The sequence below is a fragment of the Lolium rigidum genome, chromosome 6 (assembly GCF_022539505.1).
Source record: "Lolium rigidum isolate FL_2022 chromosome 6, APGP_CSIRO_Lrig_0.1, whole genome shotgun sequence".
In the NCBI taxonomy this organism is placed as follows: domain Eukaryota; kingdom Viridiplantae; phylum Streptophyta; class Magnoliopsida; order Poales; family Poaceae; genus Lolium; species Lolium rigidum.
This window is the reverse complement of record NC_061513.1, coordinates 189,785,885-189,800,285: the sequence shown is the minus strand read 5'-3', so window position 1 is coordinate 189,800,285 and position 14,401 is coordinate 189,785,885. Positions and strand designations below refer to the sequence as shown.

Here is a 14,401-nt window from a genome sequence, read left to right as displayed (position 1 = left end):
TTGCCTGCTATCCTAGTGAGCTCTTCCATTGTTATCCCTTCACCAAAGCCAAGGTCACTTCGTTGATTGGACGAACCCGGAACTGCGGCGTTGGGGGGAGTCTTTTCTGAGTCGGAGTCCCCATCCAAACCCCTTACGGTCACAAGGACCTGCTTGGGTGGCGCAGATTCGACTTCAACTTTCTCCTTCTCTTCCATCTCCTTCATCAGGCGATTGTACTCTTCCGAGTCCATGGAAGATGCGTCACCGGGATAATGGGCTCAGATTCTCGAGTATCGAGTCTTCGTTGTCTCCGGCATCCTCTTTCTGATCCGAAGCGTTGTTGTCTTCGGCAACCTCAACCTGCGTGGGTCCGGCTCCATCCTAAGGAGGAGCGGTTCCTGCGGTGTGTGCAAGGAAGTGCACGAAGTGGCACCTTTGCTTCTCTAACACCTGGGAGACCGAGGCGGATCTGTATTGGTCTTCCACCGTAGTTTCCTGCTCAGGGGCGGATTGGGTGGGCTTTGAATTTTTCAGATCTAAGGCAGAATCTTCCTTAGGAAGTTCCTGCAACTCAGATCGGATCTTCGCGACTGCGTCCTGCTCAGCGGCGGTTGCGTCAGCGTTACTTACCAAAGTGTTTCCATCGGAATCGATGGTCTCGCCGATGAAGATGTGTATGCTGCCGATTGGGACGATGGAGAGCTTGACGGGGTCGGTCCTAACCGGAATCCAGCACTCATCCCGAGGGACGATCGGAAAGTTCCCGGCGTACAGAACACGTCCCACTGCGATGGAGTCGTTGAAGCTTCCCATGGCGGAACCCTCCCGGTTCCGGCCTCCAGACGCCGCTGGCCCCATGGTGGGTGCAAACTGTCGTTGCATAATCGACGGTACCCCGGAGGAGGGATCCTCACGGAGGGGGGAAGAAGTAGGGGCCATAGGGCGAAGAGCACTCGGGACGGTGGTACGCGATTTACCCAGCTTCGGAACACCTGCTCGAGGGCAGGGCCTACTGCTGCTTGTCTGGAATTATCTGAGCGCTTTCGCGTTGTTACAACGAGTTGTGGTTGACCCTCTAGGGCCCCTAGGATCCGGCTTATAATGGCGCCAATATCTAGGGTTTACACGGAGAGTCCTAGCCAGATTACAATCTTGCCTAACTACGGAACATTGCATTGTCGTGCACGTCAAGGATCCGCCTATCCCTATACGCCCTAATGGATCCGGCTACCCCTGATGGGCCAGGCCGGATCCGACTTCCAGAGCAGGTCGGTGGATTCGGTTCCTTGTTCCTGGGCTGGACTTCCTCCATCTTGATCAACAACAACTGGGCCGCCCGATGGGCCGTATGCCACCATCACCATCCGTGGGCCACCCGGGCTTGCCGGATCTAGCCACTGTCGATGGTACACCCATGAAGTATACCCACAACACCTGCTGTACCAGTTGGTCCACTGTTTCACACTTTGTGCATTTCTTTTGCTTTTGCTGTACTTGTTTTACTCTTATTAGATGTGTACTGAATGCTCTTTGTTTGTTGCTTTCAGTATCCGCTACTCCTTTCACAACTTCTAACAGGGTCGTTGCAAATCATCGGCGACATTTGGATGTGCGTCTACATACTGCTTTCCGCAAAAAAAAAAAAACTAAGACAATGGCAGAAAGTTAGCTCTATGATGTAATTTACAACTACACTTTGGGACTATGTACACGCAAATATACTATGTTCTGGATCTTTTGAGCTTAACTAGATATAATCATTGTAACACACCATCGTACCCCATTCTAACACACCATTGTTGATTTGGTTTCAGTTCTAAGGTTACTCATCAGTATCAATATACCATCAAGAAATATCGGAAGAGCACGCCTGTGTCTATGATAGAAGCTCAAAGTAGTGCCAATTATTCTAGATTACCTATTGCAGCCCCTTAGATTTCTCTGTATCTTAAGGCTGTCATCTCTACTTTGTTTTTTTATATTGCCTATTACCATTCCAATTAGTTTTCTTAGTGATGATCTAGCATATATGTGTAACTATTTTTTTATCTGTAAGACAACAACTCTTCATTGTTCACTATTCATCAGGCTGCCGAAGAGAAGCTTTAATACAATGAGCATACTGGAAGTGGAAGTAGAATTCAGTGTGTTACGGTGTGATAGTTGTTCATTTATTCATCACGCAACCAAAGAGAAGCTTCAGTAATACTGAGCAAACTGGAGGTAGAATTCAGAGTGTTATAGGTGTGGTAGTTTCAAACATGTGTGTTTGTTTGTTTAGAATCCAGACCATTATATTGTAATAGTTTCAAACATATGTACATGACGGTTCAGTTGGTCACTGGCGGTCTTGAGCGGTACCTAGCTTAGCTTATTTTTACGAACTATCCAGATCAATGCCGGCTATAGAGCCCTTCCAATCTACAACCACACAAACCATCAAAGATGCGTTATGAGGCTCTTCCAAGAGGAGATACAACTACAGAACATGAGCCTTGTACATAGTTTTCAGCTTATGCCTGTCTTTGTTTTTTTCTTGTGATTATGCAGTTAAACTGTATACAACCTATGTTTTGAATTGATTATGAGAATGAAAACAGTTTACCTTTTGCATATTTTTCAGCTTTCCTCCTACAACAGGTATAGTATTACAAGTGTGAATTCCGGATTAAGTTATCTGCTTGGCCTCCACCATACAATGTATTGTACATATGTATGCTACTAGTGCTACAACTGCATCGCTTTTGCCTATCACCAATCAACATTATCACCATGAACTTCTCAAACATCAACACTTTCTATGTCAATGCCATCTTCATTGTCTTCTTCTCCGTTTGAGACTTAGGGAGGCGGTGGCGACGACGGCGCTTAAAATTGGGGAGGCGGTGGCAGCGGAGGAAGCTTCGCCCGCCGCGCGGCGTCGGCTTTGGACAAGCCCGGCCTGCCCGCGCCTGCTTTCACGGAGGACATCTTGCCCTTTTTTCGAGCAGCGCCGGCGGCCGCTGTGCCGGTCTGCCGTTTGCCGGCCTTGGGGGCGGCAGGCTGCGGCGGAGTGGCGCTCGGCGCGGCTGACAGTCGCAGGGTGGTGAAGAGGCCGCGGGCGGGAGCAGCGGCACCAGCGGCGGCGACTCCGGGGATGGAGTACAGAGGGGTCAAGGGAGCGGCGCCTTCGATGTCCATGGCCGGCGAGAGCGAGGGGTGGAGGCGGGCGGGCACGCGGGGAATTTTCAGCCGGCTGTTGCTCTTCGCGCGCTCGTTGTGGCTTTTGCTGCGCGCTGGAGCGAGGGTGGTATATTTGATGCGCGCGATTGTGAAAATAACGCACGTTGAAAATTATTTACACATCACGCAGCGCGTCTGCTGGAGCGGCTAAAACACGTCGGTAAATTGGATGTTTTTTTATAGCGTTTCTGTTGGAGATGCACTAATAGTAGTGGGAGCTAGCAAATCAATCAGTTAGTTGTGTGAGGCCATGGTACCTAAACCGGCGCGCCCGCGCGTCCGGTTTCGACCGTTTGCATGGCCACGCGGACACACGGACATCACCCCGCGTCCGTGTGTCCGTTTGGATCGCACGTTCCAACGCGGCGACACAAAAAGCCGCCACGTGGCTCGTCTTCCCTGGGACAGCAATGGCGGGAGAAGGCGCGGGAAAGTTCCCGCGCGCACCAGGTTTCCCGCGCGCGTGAAAAGGCCTAGGGCGCGCGCTCGCCCCCAAGTTTCCCGTCAAGGCCGCCGAATATAAAAGACGACGCGCGCGGCCTCTCAGAGCTCACCCGCTCCGCCTCCCTCTCTCCCTCTACCTTCTCCGGCGTCCTCTCTCCTCCATCGCCATGCCGCACAGCCTGCAGACCACGTGGGCGAAGCTCTCCCTCGCCGCCTGCGCTAGGTTCCCGCGGACGGTGGAGGAGGAGTGGTCGGACGTGTGTTGGGTCGCCGACGACGAGGCGATCCACGTCACGGCCGAGGGGGCGGCGAAGAAGGCAGAGGACGTGAAGCAGATGGAGGGGACGCGGGTGGCTGGTACGAGGCCGCGGAGGAGGCGCCCGACCCCGTTGTCGAGGAGGAGGTGGATGCCGTCGCGGACACCGTTGAGGAGGAGGCGACGACGTCTACCACCGCGAGAGGGCGAAGCTCAATGCTGCCATCGAGGCGCGTCTCGCCAAGCTCATGCGCGAGGGAAGGGAGCACGAGGCCTCCGTCTGGGCCGGTCCGCCATTTAGGCGACGTCATCGGACGGAAGAATGAGCTCATCGCCCAGGAGGCTACCCGCCGCCTCCTCTAGATACCCTTGCCCGACCGGCGCGCCCATGAGGCGGGTGTGGTGGGGGAGCTAGGCCGACAAGAGCGGCAACTTCGCTAGCATGGGAATAAGGAGGCTCGGGACACCGGCCTCGTCCGCCTCGAGGCATGGGACGTTGTGGAACGCGCCGCCACACACAATCGCGAGTTGAGCGGGAAGCGGACCATGACGTCGCAGGAGGCCGAGCGCGCCCGCGCCCAAGCTGCTAGGACGGCCAAGAGGAGGGCGGCCGCGGAGAAACGTCGGAGGAAGGCCGCCGCCGGGCCACCCATCTGGTAAGCTGGAGTGGAATTATCACGCATAGAGTCCGCCGACGTCGAGTGAAATCCACGACCGCGACGGCGAGTCGGCGGCAAGGCCTCGGTAGCTAGACTATTAGTATGTAGTATTAAGAAAAATGTAATATATTTAATTTTAATAAAAAATGAAGTTATGTTCCTATGACACACGGGACCAGGGGAGGACGCGAGCGACCAACGCTCGGCGTCCGCAGACACGCAAACAAGGCCCAAATTTGGGTCAATTTGCGTCATCTCGGACGCCGTGACCATCCATTTTTGGATGGATCCATGCTAGATCATTTTTGTCGGGTTTGAATCCATCCGGACGCGCTGACTCGTGGGATGTGGCCCCGTGAGATCAGCTGAGATCTCCTTTTAGCGGCATCCCCAAAAATTTGAAATCACCCCCGCCAGGGCAACCCACTCCACGCGAAGCAGAAGGCCCGGCAATTTCCCCAAATCAGATCCCCTTTCCCTTGCCGCCGTCCATCCCGAGATGCCGCCAGCCGAGGACGCCGCCGCTACCGCCCCCCCGCCGGCGCCGACCCCGCCTCTCGGCCGTGGGACGGCGGCCGGTTCGCGGCTGCTGCTGCAGTCGCCGCCGCCGGCGTTCCCGCTCGGCTCCAATGACGACCAGCAAGAGCGCGCCCGCGCGCGCGCTATGGCCCGCGCGGCCTCCGTACGCCGGCGCTCCCTCGCCGCCACGCTAGCGCCCAAGGCCCCACACCCCAACCTCCTCAACCGGGACGAGGTCATGGACCTATTACATAACTGCATCAAGCTCGCCTCGGAGAACGTACGTATTCCCCACCTTCAAAACCCTAGGTCGTTCCCTCGCTCTTACTAAACTTCTGTTTTTCTCTCCTCCGCGAAATTTGGCAGAAAATCAACCAGAAGAACACGTGGGAGCTGGGGCTCATCGACCACCTCAGCGAGATCATCCAGGCGGGGGAAGAGGATGACGACGAGACTAACTTCCAGAAAGTGCGTTGTGTGCTGAGATGTTCCATTTCCAGTCTTTATCAAATCGGGAGGAGATTTATTGTTCTTTTCTTCTAAAATATGTTTGGGGAAAAAAATCATGGTTTTCGTTCCAGGCTAGCTGCACGCTGGAGGCGGGTGTGAAGATATATTCGCTGCGTGTGGATTCGGTGCACTGTGAGGCATACAAGGTGCTCGGTGGGATCAACCGTGCAGGAAGGGGGGAAGAGGCTGGTACGTACCCACTATCATTGCTAATATCTTACAACTAATTTGGAGTGTAATTTGTCCCTTTTATACTGTAAACCACTAGACATCGTAAAACGAAACTCAGAAGTAAGTTGCAATACAAGGATTTTGGGGTTTACTGAAGAAGACCGTGTTCTAAATCCAAAGGAAAATAGAAACATCTTTTAAGTTTTCTATTAAAAAACTGCAGTGTCAGGATTTTAGCTCATCTTTTTTTGTTGTCCGAAGGCAATAAAATAGTGTCACGTTACCATTTTCTTGGGAAATTGCTCAGCTTTACATTACTATATTAGGTTTACAAGGAGTGTTCACTTTAGATGGGTATCAACCTTTCGAGAAGGGCATTGGTTGAATTTTGTACATCTTGTTGCTTTTATATTCTCACGGCAGTATTTGGGGAATTCCTTAGCTGCTTACCGTAAACTTTTAACTTCATGTTCACAATTAAATGTTGAAAATATAAGTTACATTTCTACATCCCAATGTCCTGATTCGGTAATTGTCATTGAAGATTTGGGAGAGGGTGGCGATGCAGAGCCTGCACAGGAAGGCATCAACAAAAAGGATGCGGATAAGAGGGTACATATCTTTGAGCTGATTATTGACTTTCTTTTATTTTACTTATTTGTTATTTTGCTTACGATGTTTTGTCTGTGCAGATTTCACCTGCTTCGACATTGGAGTCCTCTTTTGAGGCTCTTAATGTGAAGAAGTTTGATGGTATGTTCCAAGCCTTTTCTCTTTGTGCTTCTATAGGTCATATTTATTCGATCATTGGGCTGAAATCATAAGATCTTTTATTTGCACTTCTAGTTGCCTTCACGGTGGATCCTTTATACCACCAGACCACGGCTCAGTTTGATGAAGGTGGAGCGAAGGGTCTCTTATTGTACAATCTTGGAGTGTATGGCAGTTGTCGTGTGCTTTTTGATTCGTTTGAAGCACCAGACAAATTTATCTTATCTGATATCCAAGAGAAGGCTGAGGTGATTGATCTTTCATTTGCTAAAGGTAATATCAGTCTGTCATTCTGCTGTGAATGATCTTTACATCTTGCTCCCAATGCGTTTTTCACTAAGTTGCTACTTTTTTGATAGAACAAATTGAGCAAATGATAGTTCACATGCCTCTGTGCAATGATATCTCTCCTACCTTGAGGGATATTGTGGCTCAGTTTGATGAAGAAAATAAAAGGCCATCACATGATGCATCTTCCGGGCAAATGCCAGTGATGGAAGATCAGATGGTTGACAGTAATAACAGCGAGAATGATGACAACATGCAACCTGATTGTGAAACATGGGATTTTGGTGGCGGCAATGATCAGGATGTTGCATATGATGAAAACGACAATTCGATGAATTTCAACTCAACAAACTACGAAGAGGTACTTGTAAACTTGACAAAATTACATACAGAACATAGCTACATTTCTGAGGGGAACATCTGTTGTCTACTTGTGTGTTATGTACGCCCTTGGTTTTAAACTAGATTCCATTTTAGTTTCTTCTACTTGCATTGCATGTGTTGCTTTTAAGATGACACAGGGTAATTTAATTCCTTGGTAGAGAATAGAGACGGACATGGCGATAATTGAATGGGAGTATGTACATCTCACTCAAACTGTTAATTATTGTTTCCCAACTCTAACGAGGCATCTAGTATTTTGAAACAGAAAGAGCATTTGAAAATATGTGAGCTAAGTCCATTGTCATCCAGTAGAATTATTGATTCATATATTTTGTAGCTTGCACACAAGCATTTCTTTTGTTGTTAAATCTTATGCCTACAAATGATTATTCCTCTTCTGGTGAAAATACCCACTTTCAGGCCATCTACAATGCAAGGTGCTTACAATATAAACCAGTTCTTTTCTCAAGCACCAGTGCATATTTCTACAGTGGAGGTGCCTAATTAAGCACTTTCCTTGCATAAATAAGCAGTGGTGCCTAATTTAAAACTGGTTTACTTTTCTAAACACCTTGCATTGTAGATGGCCTTAGGGTTGTGCAGAGGCAATTATTCTGTTGAATAACATTTAAAGTTTGTTACAACCTTAGAGCTCCAAACCTGATTCTCTGGTTGTCTTGACTGTATTGGTGTATCAGGGAACCGATGAGTACACTTTTCAGGACCCCGATGGTCCTGATGTAGACCGAAGGTTCGAGAAAATTACAGATCTATTGTCACTTGGCATGGGCTTTTCGTCAAAAACAAATGCTTGGGCTGGACCTGAGCATTGGAAATATCGAAAAGCTAAAGGTAAATCTGTGCAGTTAGTCCTGTTTTCTTTTGTTGTTCCATTTCAGACTGGCTTGCTTAATGTTGGAGTTTACCTTCATCTAGATCTCGAGCCTGCCCGGACTTCATCTGGTGATTTGGATGTAGCAAAAAAGACAAAGAAGAAACGAGGCAAAGAGGAACCTGATATTGATTTCACCAATGCATTGGAATATGAGATGGAAAATGTGTTTGCACCTCCCAAGAACCCGAAATCATTGCTGCTGCCTGCAAATAAGGGTAGCTGCAACAGTAAACTTCCAGAGGATTGTCATTACCAACCTGAAAGTCTTGTTAAATTATTTCTTCTTCCAGATGTTCTGGTAATTCTAACTTTTCATGAAAAATATTCTTAATATGGACCTAAGGTTTATTGTAATAACTTATTGATCTTTTTATAGTGCCTGGCTCGGAAAAGAAGAAAACCACTTGGTAAATTTTGCTACATTCTCGCTTTATTTATTTAAATTGAGTATTTCCCTTCCTGGTATTTGTTAGAGGTCCTTGGTAGACATTGCTGTTCTAAAACAATACTAGGAAGATCGCCCGTGCAATGCACGGGGAGGAGGAAAACAAAGATGTGTCGCAAAAGGCAATTAGTTTTATTCTATTTTATTTTATTTATTAGCCAAAAAGTATTTTCGTTTAGAAGTTTCAGACCCTAGAGAATTTGGGTAGTTGAAATAGATTTTTGTAACACAATGAAGCGAATTGTTAATGACAGAAATTGATTACTTGAAAAATTCGTCGAGCATCTAAGAAAAAAAATTAGGGTAAAATTACTACCAGATTCTTAGGAGGCCATGCTTGTCAGGTTGCCACATGTCGCAGTTGTCCTAAATCTGCTACAAATGTAGCAAACTTTCTTTCGCCGATCGCCTCCTTCAGTGGTGGCTACATGATTTCTTTACCTATCTTGTGCGTGTTGAATCAATTCAATTACTCGAGGCAGGTAACTGAAGCAATCGGAGATGGAAAGGCACCAAGGTATTATTGCTCTCACCTTGACTTCCGTCGAGTAAACATGTCCAGAACAATCAGCGATAACTCATGCAGGCTTCCTGGCTGAGCCGAGACGCGCGTGGTCCAACTTGCGATCTTTTCCCGAGCATAGTGTGATGTATTAACATGACTTGCTAGTTGATGAATTCATTGATTAGGCTTTTGGATGAGTGCTTTCCGATGGGCCTGCACGAGGTAGATGGAAAGCTATTGCTGGTTAATTAGGTAACAGATGGATCGAGCTAAGCTGTTCCTGCATGGCATGCCCGCGCAGCTTGCTAATTCCGGTCACAAATTTATGCCTGCATACGTGATGCAAATAGCAGCTGAAGCTCTCACTTAATCCAAACTACAGCAGAAGGACGGAGCCCTTGCCAACTCTACCGTGCCGGCTGCCCGCAAAGCATGTGGAGACTTGATTATGTTGCTCGAAGTGACTACCATTGTCGTGCTTGCAGTCTTGCAGGGCTGTTGGAATCCGTGGTTGGCTAGCTTTTATCAGGTGCCAAATCGAGTAGCACTCCCTTCATTATGCAAGCTTCACCGCCTTCCAGCTTTGATGCTGGATTTTCTCATTAATCTTTCTGCGATGTAGACTCTGATAGATTTACAGGGAAGCGCATGGGCCGTTGGTCTAGCCGTTGCTTCCATGGGTGCAATTCCGGGCACCAACGACCTGGTGAACGGAGGGATATGGAGGGGCGCCGGCCGCGCTAGGACCATATCGTCAAAGGCAGCCCTATACGGTGAAGCCTAGGGTATCACACAGGGGAGGAGCCTAGTCGGGTGGTGCCGACCTGGTTTTCGGCCGGCAGGGAACGGAGGTGCAGCGGCGCCTGGTTTGCGGCGGAAACAACCTAGGTGGAGTCATCGCCTTGGCATATGATATATGGAGCTGCTGATTCGGCCAGGCCGGATATACGCACTCTATTTACATATGGCCACATGATTAGCTATAGGACACCGCACCCAGGGATCGGTCGCGTGATCAGCTAGGACACGGCACAAGCGATGACACCGCACCCAGGGATCGGTCGCGTGGTCGCGTGATCAGCTAGGACACGGCACAAGCAATCGGTCAAGGAAGAAAACGACGGACGAAACAAGCACGGCAAAGCACAACCGACGAACGGACGAAACGGATCCCGGTTTTTTTGACGAACGAAAATTTAGTTCGGTTTTTTTGAGCTACCAACACCACCGATTCGTAACTTATTAGTAGAGATATTAGCTTTAATTTTCACTATCGGTGTTGCTTTCCTCTAGTTCCTTTTTGTTTCTGATATCTTTTCAAGTTCAAGTTGTTCCCTAAATAAACTGTGCTGTCGATCAAATTGTATTATTATGTTTCAGTCTGAAATCACTGGTTTTGATTTTAGGTTTTAACCTTTTATTTTGCACAATCCAAGCAAGATTTAATCTCTTAGACAATGACAGATTTTAGGTAGGCTCCTATTAGAACTAGGGCTCTGTTTGCAGTTGACGAACTGTGCTGTGCTGAACTATAATCTGCTGCCGGAACAGAGGTAAAAAACTTGGCTAAGAAGGTAAAATAGGCAAAAGCTGGATAGATGAATGGCATTATCATAATCCACTGTAATGTCAACAGAGCCTAGGTCTCATACTAGGTTATGTCTTCAGAGTACCAACTGTGGACTGCCTATATTCCTGTTGATATGATTCTGCTAAAACAATGCTCACCTATCTCTTTTTGATATGATGGTAACCATGGCACCTTTGCCCCATCCTTGTAGATGATTCAAGGGACAACAATGATGACTTTATGGCATCTGGACCTTGGGATGATGATAATTTGTGCAATGATCATCTTGATGAAGGAAATGCGGCTAGTGATGTAGAAGAGTCAGTAAATCTTATTGCTAAACCAAGACAGGTGTTCATCCTTGTTCCTCTCTGCTTTTAAGACATTCGTTTTTGTATACTATATTGGGATGTGTTTCTGTCTTTTTATCTTTCTATGTGCATATGAAGAAAGTTCAGTTGATATGGCTATATACAGCCCTCCTACCTTCATGATTATTGATGAGCAATGCAATAACAGCACCTTTCACTCAGGCTTAATATTTTAACAAGGATCTTAAATTTGTTGCACTACTATAGACTTAATAATTGGTAGATAGTGGTTTCCAATATTTTGTTTCTGATCTCGACTGAGCAATACTATCATTGGCTGTCTGACTTGTTTGTTCATAAGATTCAGCTTTATGATTCTACTGTATGTAATGCTTGTGTAGCTTGCCTTATTATATGATATAACTTTACTGTAATATAATGATCAAAGGTGAATACATCTAGAACAAACAATATTGAAATAATCTGTTGGAAGTTTGCTTCATGGCTTGAACCTGCTTAGTACTATCATTGGCTGTCTGACTTGTTTGTTTATAAGATTCAGCTTTATGATTCTACTGTATGCAATGCTTGTGTAGCTTTGCATATTATTATGTTACAACTTCACTATTATAATGATCAAAGGTGAATACATATAGAACAACCAATATTGAAATAAACTGTTGGAAGTTTGCTTCATGGCTTGAACCTTCAAGCTATGCAGTTCCATTTCACTTAAATTAATTGTTTGAGGTGCAAGACGGTGACTTGGTCCACTTTGTGCACTAACCATTAAGTCTACTCTAACAAATCTGAAATGAACAGTGTTTTCGTGCTGCAATATTTAGTACTTGCTCCGCCCCATGAAACATGTCGAAGATTTGTCTAAATTTAGATGTATCTGGACATTAAACAGTATCTAGATACGGAGTACATCTGAATATTAACAAATCTCAGACATGTTTCTTCGGATGGAAGGAGTACTATGCACCATTAAAATTTTCTTTCTTATTTCTTGGTGGGGATTGAATCTGAATCTGGATCTGATTTTGTGTGTTGGTAGATGCATGTTGTTTGAATTAGAGTATATACACAGAAGTGTAAACTGCAGCCAGACGTTACCGAAGTACTCGATTTCATAATATATGTCCATGCCATAGTATGCACTAAACAAAGGGGCACATAATTGAAGAAAATATATATTATATTGGACCACCCTATTTCACATATAAGAACCATTTGGTCTCTTATACTGCATTAAAGCAGGGGCAGGAAGTGAAACAATTGTGGCATCTATGCTACTTTTCCTCACGTCTTACATTGTAAAACAACACTTAGTGGACTTGCGTTGTGCAAAAGAGGAGGTGAGTTGAAGGCCAAATGGTCCCATTTAAGGAATTGGGATGATTTATCTATGATCCTGATGAGCTAACTTGTTCACCTCATAATGAACCTGCGCATAAGCTTTGCTTTGTGCTGCTTAATAGTCCCCTAGACAAGAAAATGACATGTTATGTGTCTATATAGTAAAAACACGAACCTGTGCTGATGTTGTCCATGTTTTCCTCTTGTTCTTTAGATACAGTCCCAGATTGTTCTTAGTATGGACATATTTTCTGTATCATTATTGTATTTTGATATTTTCACTTTCACAAATCAATGATTATTCATGTCTGGTACTTTTGGGCCTGTGTTTACAGATCTGAGCTGATGTCTATTTCCTTTCTGAATCATAGGTCAATAAGATAGATATAAAATATGACAAGGTATCGAAACAAGTCGATGTTCATGCCTTAAAGGAGGTGCTCTGGAATCACATTCATACATCTGCTGAGACTGATGATCTGGTAAGCTATAAACTTCGATTACGGTCATAAAATACTACGATTACTTGTCATTTTTTATACAGATTAGCTGTGACATCCCCTTTTGGAAGTATTTGCGTACCACAACAATTCCTGTCAGTTTTATTGATGACAAGTGCCTGTCATGATTACAACCCTTTTCTCTTCGATTAGCATGATGCCATTTTCTAGCAACCCCACTGTGGTGCTGTAATCTGATGTATACTAAGTAACAACCATGCTATCCCCACCATGCTATCACCATTTACTTTCTTGGTCCAAAAGAGTTCTGAAACCAAGTTCTTTGACTTGGTGACAATTTGGATCTGAGCTTTAGCATTTGACATGTATGTATCTTTTATATTTCTAAACAAGAGAGGATATTCTTTTTGTTTCTGGCTTTCTGTAACAAGTAATACCCCTGCATTATTTTACCGCTCACCAGTGGATGTTGCAAACTGATTTGGGTGGGTTCAACATTTTAAGTACAGAAATTTAGATACCTGTAGAACTACAATGAAAATAAGTTTGTCATGGTTTTACATACTTTCAAGTGCCGCATATCTTTCAATTGCCTTGGAAAGTTCACTTAAAAAAACGTTGAGGAATTTGAGTTGCAACCAACCATGGGACTTTGAAAAAAGGAACTTAGATTGACAAACCTATGTTTATATGCACATAATACTTAGAAAGTTGCATACTGAAATATCACTTTACGTCATTTAAATTGCTTCAAAATAATCCTAGTTCGTTTTGAGAGCAAAATAACCCTAGTTACATACTCCCTCTGTCCTCAAATAAGTATACTTCTAATTCTTGTCCTAAGTCAAGTTTTAAAACTCTGACCAACTTTATTTAAAAAAGTAGCAACATATATAACATATTCTGCATGGATTTCTAAGATTATCCTAGTGATACTAAATTGGTGCCATAAATGTTGTCACTTTTTCCTATAAAGTTGGTCAAGCTTTAAAACATTTGACTTAAGACAAGAGGTATAAGTACACTTATTTGTGGATGGAGGGAGTAACATGTTAGAGCACACGTACATTTCATCAAGGGAAATAGAACACGTGTGCAAAAAGCTGTGTAAAAGAATGATCACGTGTGCACATTATATTACATTTGTCACTGGTAATATAATTTCCTTCGTTGCAGCAGGCTTTGCTGATTCGTCAGAATTGTTATCCTGTCTTTGGGCACAGAATTGTTTTAACTTCATTTTCCTGGTTGGTCCAGCAGGAAAGAGCGGGCACGGAACCATCCCTGTGCCTGACGAAGGTACTGCATGATCTTCCGTGCAGTAACCCAGATGTAACAACAACCGATATCTCGCCACACCTTTATTTCATCTGTCTCTTGCATCTGGCAAATGAACACAGCTTGAAGCTATGCGACCGGCCATCCTTGGATGAGATCGATATATACGTTCCAACTTCGTCGCTCGTGAATTAAATTCTGCCCCTGTCCTCCGCAGTTAAATGTGTAGGTGCTGGTCTGATGCCTTATTAAGCTGCCACCGTGCTGTGTATCATGTAATGTAACCCCTATGATGATTGTATTATTACCATTTTAAAAGTTACAAAAGTTTGCTTTTACCAGAGTTTTGGGCAACTGTAGATGGCAAT

At 45.4% G+C, this 14,401-nt stretch overlaps 1 protein-coding gene across 2 annotated transcripts; it reads left to right on the top strand.

Moving 5' to 3' along the window:
* The first annotated feature begins 5,047 nt into the window (after positions 1 to 5,047).
* Positions 5,048 to 14,371, top strand: LOC124666858 (condensin complex subunit 2-like). Of its 2 annotated transcripts, none has more exons than XM_047204185.1 (13): positions 5,048 to 5,362; positions 5,449 to 5,550; positions 5,664 to 5,781; positions 6,308 to 6,375; positions 6,456 to 6,516; positions 6,610 to 6,807; positions 6,894 to 7,183; positions 7,905 to 8,058; positions 8,143 to 8,399; positions 8,478 to 8,508; positions 10,833 to 10,972; positions 12,666 to 12,776; positions 14,013 to 14,371. In XM_047204185.1, exons 1-13 carry the CDS (start codon positions 5,063 to 5,065, stop codon positions 14,226 to 14,228), a joined length of 2,046 nt encoding a protein of 681 aa, XP_047060141.1. In that variant the 5' UTR covers positions 5,048 to 5,062; the 3' UTR covers positions 14,229 to 14,371. The 2 variants fall into 2 exon arrangements, with proteins under 2 accessions (XP_047060141.1, XP_047060142.1); XM_047204186.1 differs by having other exon boundaries at positions 5,249 to 5,362; positions 14,016 to 14,371.
* Positions 14,372 to 14,401: the final 30 nt, after the last annotated feature.

Bases quoted from the DNA above. Each gene is read 5' to 3' on its own strand.
- LOC124666858 (XM_047204185.1), top strand. From the start codon at position 5,063: ATGCCGCCAGCCGAGGACGCCGCCGCTACCGCCCCCCCGCCGGCGCCG. The intron at 5,363-5,448 runs GTACGTATTCCC...GAAATTTGGCAG, and splicing joins TCAAGCTCGCCTCGGAGAAC to AAAATCAACCAGAAGAACAC. The intron at 7,184-7,904 runs GTACTTGTAAAC...TTGGTGTATCAG, and splicing joins ACTCAACAAACTACGAAGAG to GGAACCGATGAGTACACTTT.